The 11,301-nt window shown below is 41.2% G+C and overlaps 1 protein-coding gene across 2 annotated transcripts; it reads right to left on the minus strand.

Moving 5' to 3' along the window:
- Window positions 1–936: 936 nt before the first annotated feature.
- LOC135496846 (tyrosine-protein phosphatase non-receptor type 11-like) lies at window positions 937–10,713 on the minus strand. 2 transcript variants are annotated; one of them, XM_064786397.1, is made up of 13 exons: window positions 10,536–10,713; window positions 8,913–9,101; window positions 7,845–7,967; window positions 7,127–7,330; window positions 6,238–6,400; window positions 5,862–6,086; window positions 5,217–5,313; window positions 4,960–5,039; window positions 4,514–4,660; window positions 4,144–4,299; window positions 3,583–3,811; window positions 3,052–3,196; window positions 937–2,722 (listed from the first exon to the last, which is right to left on the minus strand). In XM_064786397.1, exons 2-13 carry the CDS (start codon window positions 9,008–9,010, stop codon window positions 2,596–2,598), a joined length of 1,794 nt encoding a protein of 597 aa, XP_064642467.1. In that variant the 5' UTR covers window positions 9,011–9,101; window positions 10,536–10,713; the 3' UTR covers window positions 937–2,595. The 2 variants fall into 2 exon arrangements, with proteins under 2 accessions (XP_064642467.1, XP_064642466.1); XM_064786396.1 differs by having other exon boundaries at window positions 8,913–9,363.
- Window positions 10,714–11,301: the final 588 nt, after the last annotated feature.

The raw sequence follows: 11,301 nt of genomic DNA on the forward strand, positions 1-11,301 counted from the left end.
TGCGCAGCGGAATAACACGGATAAGCTGCTTCTAGTTAGCGGTGCGAGTGTTTTTTGTAAAAAGAGAAACGCGTTCTCTTGGGAAGGTACCAACACCAACATGATGCTATTCGCCATTTCTAATCAGATTTGCGGTGCTAGATGCGAAATGATTTCTTCGATGTTTACATTTCGCACTTTGAAGTTTAAATTGACTTAAATTCGGCGTTAGGTATGGCACTCTCTGTGGCAAATAGAGAGGGTTCGTACCATGGCGGCACGTTTTGGCAGCTTTGACCCGACGAGATGCGATATCATTTTTGTAGTCGATGGATAACAGGTCCTTTACTGTTGTTCTAAGATAAGTGTAGAAACAGGGACGGATTTCGGCCGGTTCCCCAGACCAAGATTCCAGTGTGTCTACTCATACACGCATATAAGATTCCTCCAACAAAATATTAATATCACCATATATACGATGTCGAGCGTTTGTCAAGGACTGGTCGGGTGCCGGGAGCTTGGAGGCCTCAACTCATATATGACTGTGTCAGGTATGACATAATTAGATCAGTTTTAATCAGAAATAATCAAAGTTTGATACGATGGTGGAATTACTCCGGTCGTGTGGTGAGGTTTCTTGTAGTGGATTTGGGCTTAGATTTGATTAGTTATCAAAGCAAAACTAATAGAATTTCAGGTGTTTTGACAGTATGTGATGTGGTAGTTCCTTATCACGGGTCACGGCAAAGCTGTCTCGACTTAAGAGCCATCCACATCAATGAGGGCAACTCTTAGTAACGGAAACACTCAAAAACGTTCACCGAAACACCGTATACACACGTACGCGTGTATTTCATGAGGGCTGTTGATGGAAGTCGAATGTTTAAACGGGTCAGCCATCTCAAAGGGTACTTTTATTTTCGAACCAATAACACATATGAAATGCAACAACACGTATTAGTTTATACATGATTTTATTATAAGCATTAAATCTACATCTTTCTGTAGTTTAGTACATCACAGGCATTGCATGCAAATATGAATGTATACAGTATATAAAGTTCAATCTGAACACCAGTCAAAGTGGTCCACTTCCAATAAACGTAACTCATAATATCAGCCCACATTATTCGGAGGAAATAAATACTCTAATTGTTTCACCTTATGGAAATGGACAAGCCATTAAATTCTTCAAATTTTTCATGTTACATAATGATTGACTGCAGTAATAAATGACTACCGTAATGAACACCAAAAGTGTTGCATATGCAGGACACGGTCAATACCAACAGGAGTCATTGTTCAGTTCAAAGGGTGAACTCTCCGTACAAACTATCAGCAGAGGGAAAATAACTTGGCATTTGTTTCAAGTTTCGACACAACTTTTTTGAAACACTCTGTACTGCTTGCTTCCAACACACACTGACCTCTACCTCTATGAACTCTTGAATACTTTGTTTGATACTAGGTCAAGGCCCAGTTGCTCAATCAGCGCTCGAGACAAACGCCAGCTGGGCGTCTCATTTAGTAAATTTCATTTACATGCACAGTAGCATCGTTAGGCCTTAACGTCAACGTTACTAATAAAAGTATTTAGGCAGCTTGAGCAACCGGGCCATGGTTGGTTCCTTCCAAAAAATTCCAATTTTGTCAATACCTCGTGATACATTTCAACAATGATGTTGTGTACACTCGAAGTAACTACAGTATGTACATTATAAAAGTGCCAAAATGTCATCGATCGTGCATATTTATAGGCACGTTATTTTATTTCAGGCGAACCACATGTAAGCAAGTAACGGTATATGTGCTCTTAAAGTAGGCCTAACCAGACGTGCTATTGGCCGATTTACTCAGAATGGTAAAATGGCATATGAAGCGTTTTGCATGACACAAATGAAGCTGGCGTATATGCCCGTATTTTTTAAGAATTCTTATTACGACAACCCTTTCGTTCAGTCACCGATAAGTGTGGCATTTACTTTTTTTTAAATCCCATATATCAAGAATATTTTTTACGGTATTTACATGCGTACAATGTAATGTACACAATCATGTACCTACATGTGTTCATTCATAAAGGGATAAGCCATTCGTGCTTATTGTATTTACTGGCGTTTTAAAGGGAGAATTAAGGCTGAGCGCTGTGATTTATGCGGACAGACGGACTCGTACCACGGTTAGGTAGAAATTCAGATGATTTTTCCGTCAGTTGTCGTTGCATTGAGAACTACACGTAGAGTACAGCAAGTGGTAACCATCACTCAAATGGTACAAAATCGCATTCTCTCTATTCCCCCTTGAAAACACCCGAATCGCCTCACCTTGGTCCCAATAAAACACAATATCTGGAAGATCTGTATCACGAATTCTAAAAGGTCTTTGACACAAAAAAGAGGTTTTAAATGGAAAATACATTCGGCTTCGTTTTGACCGCAGCGGTTCTTGGTCTTAATTCCTAGTCCTTAAACCCAGCCTGGAGCAAGGTTGCCGTCTGTATGTTTTACGAGCGGATGCTTCTTCACAATTGTTATCGCGCTAGAAAACGGTAAAAAAAACAAGTGTTGTGGCATGTTAAGAGAGAGAAACCCCACAAACATCCGTATCCATTGAACACTACTTCTTCTTCTTGGGGATGGCGAGCTTTCCCCTGGACCGACTTTTCGATTCTGCCTTGGCATCTCCATTCTGTGCAGGCCGAGCTTTTCGAGTGATATTCTCATAGACAGGTTCTGCCTGGTTCCTACAAATAAATAGAGAATATCAGATGTAAACGATCTGTTTGCTTTAAAACACCTGTTTCGGATTTTCGACATATCAGTCTAATGATCACGAGAGTGGAGTTCGTAATGATAAAACCATCGGGTTTTTACCTTCACACTATTGATTTCTAATGCAAGTGACGACCCCAGAGCGTGGTACCGGTAGTTCCTTTGGTGGTACTTTAACTTGGTAGTGTCACCTTCATTTACAGTATAGACTTAACGCGAAGTTACAGTATACGGTCAAGGTATTCTCAAGGCTTCTCCTGACACGAAATATGACAGTCTACTTTGTTCTACGTTGACCAACCTTTTTATATCATCAAGAACATTCTGGATACCACAATCAACCGCCTGGTATATGAGCCTGTACTGTGGCTCGGTCTGCACGAATCCCGACCTCTGAGTCCGGCAAGACTTCAAGACTTGGAATATATCAATTTCTCGGTCAACACCTGAAAGCAGGTTTCGCCCTTTGTACTAAACAATCAAATGAGTAATGCCATTTGGCTTCTAATGCTTGAAGGGACACTTGGGCATGAGATATGATGGTTTTACCTACGAAAATGAATTCCAGCAGGACCGTGATTTCTCAAAAAAAGATAATGGAAAAATCTTTGAACTGCCTTAAACAACGCACAAGAACGGAACACTTGGAAGTTCGGATTAAACATTTAAAACATCGCAGGGGAATGAAAGTCACCGTTCACGGTATCATTTTTTTTCCAAAAATATATCTATTTTATAGGCAAGGTCTACCTTGCGTTATGATGAGACAACTTAGGACTGACACCTCGGCGTTAATTCATGCAATTCCTTTATTCAAGAGGGCACCTTATACCTATTTGCTCAGTGGAAGTCATAATCATGTCGACAATGATGAGACATCCCGTTCGGCCTACCCCTGCGCTGCAGTGGATTACCAATGGTCCCGCATCTTGCACTTCTTTATGCTTATCATTCACATCCTTCAACAGTCGGATGATGTACATGGGGTCTGAAGGAACGCCGTGGTCAGGCCACTTCTTGAAATGGTACTGCCAGATCGTCCGCGTGGAAGATTTCTCATCCTGAGATTTTTGGAGATTGGAGAGTAAATTAGTTTTATAATTGTTTTGACAACAAATCACAGATCATTTCATTTGTGCTGGAACAAATATAGTACCATACCAACAGAACGTAATACAGCGTAACACTAACTAACAGAACTTAAAATTATTTTCCTGATAATCACTTTTGTGATAGGCTGGATCTGACTTCATGCGTAAACGCAAGAATCGCGACATTAATCAAACGTGATAATTAATGTGACTTCCGTGTAAAATCTGACGTAAACTCCATTATATATATGAAACCCTTTGATGCTTATTGCGAGAACAAAGACAAATCCATGCGCATATACCTGAATCCTGGTGACGGCGAGTTCCCTCAGAATGTATATATCTTTATCCGTCTCCGATTTGAGTTCGATCCTTAACGAGCCGTTATAAATATCAAACTCCATCACAGGGCTACTCTGGTTCTCTGACGGAGTCGGCCAGTATGAAGCACACTTTTTCTGAAAATGAATGGCAGAATATTCAAAATAAAATAATTGTTATTTTTAGCAGGTATCTATTTTAACATGGTACAGGTATCAATTTACCACGGATCTTTCTGCGAGTCAAATTGAACAGGGGAATGTCGCAGCCGTGACGGAGTCCCGCAACTTCAAAACTGGCGTGTCGGCCTGACAGTCACCATAATTTTATGCTAAATATTCCTCTTCTTACCTTCGCCTTTTCCACCAATTCTGTGGCCATAATGATTACGTGACAATTCTCCTGCCACATCATCCTGTAGAGATCCTTGATGGTCGCATCATTCACGCCCTGTGTGGCGATGTATCTCTTAGGTTCATTGCTGACGTCATCTGGCGACTGAAAAAACACACCGCCTTGTCAAATTTTAGGGCATTTCAAAAACGGAAATGACCTCGTAGTATCAAAGGTAATATGTTTGTCATCAGTTCTTGTAATCAAAGGGTACGTTCATTTAAACGTACGCACTTTTCTGATTTTTTTGTACTCGCTCTCCCTATGCGTGCGCATGCGTCACCTAAATCTGCGTACATACGCAAAAAGATCGTTAGTCGATACTGGTGTATGTAGTCAATGGCACAGTTGAATTTTCCATGCAGCATAACACAATTTGAAACTTGTTTTTTCTAAAATCCTACCTCGAGGAAATTTGCATTGATATAGTCTGAACCAGGAACATTGGGGTCGCCATCGTTGAGAACCACTCGGGTGTGATCAACTGCAAAGAGACACAAAGGCAGGGTGACCACGTGGCTCTGACGCAATGGAGAAATAAAAGGTTGTTTTAATAGAGATATTCCATGAAATCCTTGGAATCCTTAAACCATGACAATACACGTCACACAAGAAGTACAAATTTCGAAATCACTAATGAGTAAATAGTTTCTATGCTTACAAGGAAGGATGTTTTTGTATCTGTTCTTCGGTTTGTTTTCAGGTTTCTTGCCCTCCTCGCGCAGGAAGGGCAACTGACATTCCTCAGCCTGGAGTAACTGCAATGAAAACAGATTATTGTAATAGTAAAGCTTTTCTGCCGCTGCTGACAACTCTCACAAGATCTAGTCTCACAATATGCAAGTATTTTGCGAATAGGCCTAAGCTACATTTTCGAAAATAAAAATCTTTAAAAATCTAAAAATTTCCCAAAAAATCTAAAGATTTCAAAAAAATCTAAAAATCTATAAATCTATAAACCTTAAAGTTAAAAAGATATGTAAAAATAAAAATAAAATTAAAAAGATTAAAAAAATATAAAAATCTGTAAATATATATTTTTTTTAATTTTAAAAATTAAAAAAAAATCTTTCCATTGGAAATACTAATCAACCGAACAAAATATAAATCATGTAAAAATTATTTTTTAAATTACTTTATTGGTATATGTCCTATGGTGTTGTGGTTGACGCAATCAACCCCGTCACTGCTGGATGGGTGAACGCAAAATATAACATCTCTATATCTCGAAGTTCCGACGACTCTGCTCTTATTTTGCAATAACATTTTAACAGCGTTTTTAAGTGTTCATATTATCTGTCTATACCTCGTATTCCTCTTGAAACCCAGTCTTATCATCCTTATTCCTTTTGTCAAGAAGAACCACCCTTTCGTGGATCTGAGAAGCTTTGATCCGGGTACTATTGAAGGGCATCCGAAGGTAAATGTTGATACCCGTCTTGTCAACCATGGGGAACTTCTGGTAATTCCGCAGTAAAAGTTTCAAACATTTGAACTCCTCTTTTGAGTCTTCGATAGAAAACTTGCCATTCTGTAAAATACCGACGGAAGCATGTTTAGCAAAAACCAATTGGTACATTTTGTCATGTATTGAGAAAATTATGACAATTACCCTCTCATCAGCTTTTTGGTCGTCAGAATCATATTAGTAGTGGCAGTATAATTGTACCACTTTTCCTTACCTGACAAGTAATCATCAGATGTAAGACCTTCGTCTCACATCGGACAGACAACACGTAATTCCCTGGCAGCCGTCTGCTCTCTCGAACCAGGAAGCTGCCTACGTGACCCTTCTCTCTAAGCCAGTTTTCCGCGTCTCGACTGGAAACATTAGCATGGAACCAACTGCCAAGAAAATGGTGGAAAAATCAGTATTGAACATAGACTTTTTATTCACCAGTCTCAATTTGTAATTGAATTTAAAAATGTCAAATAGCGGAAATACGTACAAAATATAGATTTCAACATTGCCGTTGTGAAGACTGGTATACAAATACTATGAATACCAAGTTTAAATAAATTCGTATTCACAATAACTGCACTGCGGCATTGTGTATTAGTGGATTTCTATTTTTACTTGTGGTCCAGTTAAAACTGGACCACAAGTAATTACGAATGGTGTACCCCTTTAAATAAAAAGGGCAACAGTTCGCTATCTTTTTTTCCTTGGCCGCACGATTTTCAAAAGAAAATGACTTCCTTGAATGATTCATAGCAGGGCCTGTGTCGACTAGTCACAATCACATTCGCAGGAAACAGGCCTCCGGCCTTACAAGACAACTTCAGCATTCATAATCGTGTATTATTACCCAAACAAAAAATACAAAACATTAAGTCTTCTACATGTATGATAATGGATTTATATATGGATTTATGAGACCAGGAAGAATATGTTCGTTGGCCAACTTTTGTTGGCATGATCAGCTTATAAGGCTTTAGAAATTCACGAGTATTGGAGCGAATATTCACATCGGTGTTAAAGAATGAAGGCATGACCGGAATACCATTCCAGAAACATAACTCCTGCGATTTCAAATAACCATATACAGAATGTGTAACAGGCGCGCTTACCGTTCTACAGTGTCATTATCATGCGCCGGCAAAGGGAACTTCAACTCTACGAATCTTCCCGAGTCGTGCTTGATTCTCTCTTCGACCTCCTCATTGTAATACGCAGCTATCATCTCGGACAGGGTGGCAAACCTCTCCCCTCCATACAGGTCGAGGAACTCCCCCGTGTTGTGGATACGGATGTGGGTTACATGATCGTTCTCCCTAAAATTGACACACAATTCGAAATGATATTTTGAAATTATACCGGGTGTTTAAAAAAACATTGCCACAGTGAAAGGGTTAATACTTTTTGTGTAAAACAATGCCGACAGCAATTTTTTAAAACCATCACCAACCAAGAATTAGGAATATATTCGAAAAAAGGCTGCACCAAGTAATAGGCTTGTTATTCAACAACGTTTTTTTTACACAATCCTATAGAGCTTGTATACTATAGTTTGATGGTAATTATATCAAAAACATTTAACTACATTTATAAAATTTTCGACAATGTTTCTGTACAATGCCTTCGGAAACCTAAGAAACGTTCAGTTTTCCTTTGGGTGTGGAAAGAGGCAGTATCTGAATAGTACAAGGAGTTATCGCAAATCCCCCGAAACGCCAACGTGAACGCCTGTCTCATGGTTTGGCCTCCTGATAACGAAGTCGAAAAATGGGATAAGCGTTCGCGTGGACGTTTCGAGGGCTTTTCGAAAACTATCGTATGATTTCATACCTTACAGCCAACACGAAATCTCCGGGCAAGGTTCTGCTTGGTCGGACCAAGAAGCTCCCATCTTTGCCGCGATCCAACAGCAGATCCTCTGCTTTTGGTCCGTTGATACCTGGATGGTACCATCTGTAACATCAACAAAAGAATTTTGTCACGATATGCGAAACTAGCCAGTTGGGCGGGAGTTTTGATCTTCATGTGCCTGTGACAAAAGTGCCATCTATGGGAGCTGCCTATAATATCTAATTATATACTTATACAGTGTAAACATGTACTATGCTTTTTTCAGAATCAATTAACAAAGAGAATAATTTGATGAGGAGTTATGACATGATATTATGAACTGTGACCAGCTTGGGCAAACAGTGTAGCACCTGCTGAATAGCCGAGACATTTTGTTTCAACGAAAGGCAGGCGATGTCCGCGACTTCGAATGAACTGAAATAAAAGGATTCATATTCCTCTGGTGGCTATTGCCTGCGTTTAAAGGGAGTACTGGACCATTGGTTCTGGCCGTACAAGGGCAGCCAATGATTGAATAAGACCGGTACCTGAATAAGAGCCTTTATGGTCTCGATATTTTACATGTTGGTATTAGCTAGTGGAAGCAGTTTTCTTGAAAAGGAATCAATGTAAAACAAACTATCTAAACCGGGACCCCCCCCCCCCCCCCCCCCCCGGGGAAAAAGCGTTAGTCCTTATTGCTTGGTGACAGTTCACAAGTTTAATCACTAACGCTGGCGTTGACTTGGCGCTCGGTCTAAAGGCCAACTCGACTGAAGGAGATAACGCCAGGTTAAGCTAACGCCAGCGTTAGTGACAAAACTTGTTTTGGACAACAAGCCAAGGTGTTGTCCCAGTGGCTGGACAGTTCCAGTGTGGACACAGGCACTTGAATATAAAGAGCTCAATAGCCCCCCCCCCCACCCCCACCACCATCACAACCATCACCACCACCACTGAAACCACACGTGTGTTGTCAGTCGGGGATGTTTTGTCAGCCGATTCGGGAGCTGTCGGGGCTATTGAGCTCATATTTTCAGGTGCCTGTGGGGTGGAGAGTATACCTACCTCCATTTCATGTAGGATGGTGTATTCATGGCTGTGATCCTCCCCCTCAGGCTCCCAGTTTCATCTGAATCGCTATGTGCTGATGCCGCTAGCTCCATATCGTCACGTGGTGCATGTCACTTCCGTCAAATTAAACATAACCCAAGTCCTCTTTTCCGTAACTAACACTCGAACTCGTACAAATTCATCCTGCAAACATTGTATCTACATGTACGTATAGTCTAGATATCAATAGGAATGTACCATAATTATTCACTTTCACACTCTCAATAATGAGGTCTATGTAGATGTCCAACAGGCCAGTAACTAGAGATAATAATACTTATCAAATAGGCCTCGCAATCTCGCAAATAATTGTCAATTCTAATTGGTTGACTTCTGGAGTGCTAAAATTTATATATTATTCCACACTCATTCGATAAGTCCATCGTCTATGGAGGAAGAAAGTCTCCTGAAACGAAATTTCAATTGGGAAATGATACATGCCTCATCTGGATTAGATAACAGTGTACCAGGTCTGGTGTTGTGTTTCAGTTTACCGGAAAGTCCATTTCACGAGAAAATACATGGAAATGGCCATCACTTTTTCATTTCTGAAAACCTGAAATATTTTTATAACTCGAGCGCTCGACTTAAAACTATACCATGTCGAGCGTCTATTTCCCCTCAGAGAAGGAGTTCCGCAAGGTGGAGTACTATCCCCTGTTCTGTTCCTCGTCTTCATTCATGATGACATCACCACTTTGATACAACTCGACCGCACGGCTTATGGTCCAGGGAACCTCGACCCTCCACTCCGCGCAATGAGTGAATGGAGGAGACTGGTGAAAGAGTCTACCGGACTCATAGCTCGAGCCAGCGCCCGACTCGTTTTAACTTGGCGCTCGACTTATAGGCCTACTACATGTATCTCGAGCGATAGTCTTTGACTGTGTCTATCAGGTTATTTTCTCTTGGTTGTGCCCATATACGATGCTCTGATTTGCCAATAATCTGAGCAATATTTCCCACACCTTATCCATCTGCATGGCCTCATTTATATATGTATCTCATTCCTTCCAATTGGTCAGGTTGTTCACTGAGCCGGTGGTAACCACCCCGTGCTAATGGTCAGGTCGGCCGACACTTCCTGGTTGGTAATGCACAGAGGCTTTATTTAGGTAAACGTCATTTGATATGAAAAAATCCAAACGTGACTCAAAAGATCAAATGAAACTATAAGTATAGGCTATACAAGGCTGGTCTACACTAGCAAACTTATGCTAGTAACTTTCGTTTAGGCCTATGCACGTACTTGAGAAACTGGCGCAGCGCTGATAGTGGTGTGATGTCTGATGAGGCGCGCTCTGTACGCACGGTTTGTTTCACAGATGCGTATGCGGGTGTCCGTGTGTGGGGCGGATCGATTTAGGCCTTCGAGTATGGTTGCTGTAAGCGTTGGCCTACCCTACTGGTGAACATCCTACAGCTAACGCACGGCCAGACTATATCCGTCACCATGCTAATGTTCGGCGGAGTGCGTCACCCTGGGGCACGCACAATGCGGATAGATGACGGTCCGTCAGCTGAGGATGTGCTGAAACACAATGATGTACTCCGTCTGGTCTTACAATTGAAACCTACCTGGCTCTGGCCACAGTGAAAAAAGTTTTTACCAACACGTCGCAGTACTACACAACTACCGCGTTCTGGTTTGTACAGCTCTATGATAAGTACACCCACTTTGTAAAACAGTTTGGTCTATTTTTCTCTACAGGTTGGTCTATATGCACTGGAGCTTTACATAGGGGACAATACCAACCAGTGCACAATCCAACCATGATAATAGCTTCAGGCCACGGTAATTGAATCAAAAATTGGGTCACTCCTGCGACATCATCGTATTGGTTCGGCTATTCTCGGGTTCACGGTATAATTGGAGTTGCGACGCGGTTTATTTAAAGCCGTCTCGAAACTGTTAAGAAGTGTAGCTCTTGAGCATGCCGACTTACCGGCAGTGAATGTCAATCCTAAAGTCGCACAGCGACGGTAGATCGACATGCTCTTGAGGAGACGCCCAGATGAAATCAGGGGTTGCACCCAAACAGCTATCTGTGGGCGCAGAATAATCTTTACCTCCGTATTAGTGTTAGTGGAGAAGGTGTGTACAGGGGGAGGGTGGGAAGATGAGGGGTTAGGTGCGTATCAACTAAATGGATGGTGCCTTATAGAGGAGGAAAACCATCACGAAATGTAGATGCGATAACCTCATTTATTGCATTCCATACAAAATGTAAAATGACAAGCATGGATTCTAAAACCTTCAAGGCTACAAAATGTGCACAGACTTCACTGCTGTGAAGACATCAAAGACGTCAATCTTCTTGACGAAGTGGCAGGTGAAATGTTC

Source organism: Lineus longissimus, chromosome 12, assembly GCF_910592395.1.
Source record: "Lineus longissimus chromosome 12, tnLinLong1.2, whole genome shotgun sequence".
Lineage (NCBI taxonomy): Eukaryota > Metazoa > Nemertea > Pilidiophora > Heteronemertea > Lineidae > Lineus > Lineus longissimus.

What these genes read in the sequence shown, in the direction of transcription:
- LOC135496846 (XM_064786397.1), bottom strand. Translation starts at nt 9,010, where the DNA reads ATGGAGCTAGCGGCATCAGCACATAGCGATTCAGATGAAACTGGGAGC. An exon ending in GGTTTCAAGAGGAATACGAG is followed by an intron (nt 5,314 to 5,861) that starts GTATAGACAGAT and finishes TTTTCATTGCAG; the next exon opens with TTACTCCAGGCTGAGGAATG. An exon ending in TCGCCGTCACCAGGATTCAG is followed by an intron (nt 3,812 to 4,143) that starts GTATATGCGCAT and finishes CAAAAATCTCAG; the next exon opens with GATGAGAAATCTTCCACGCG.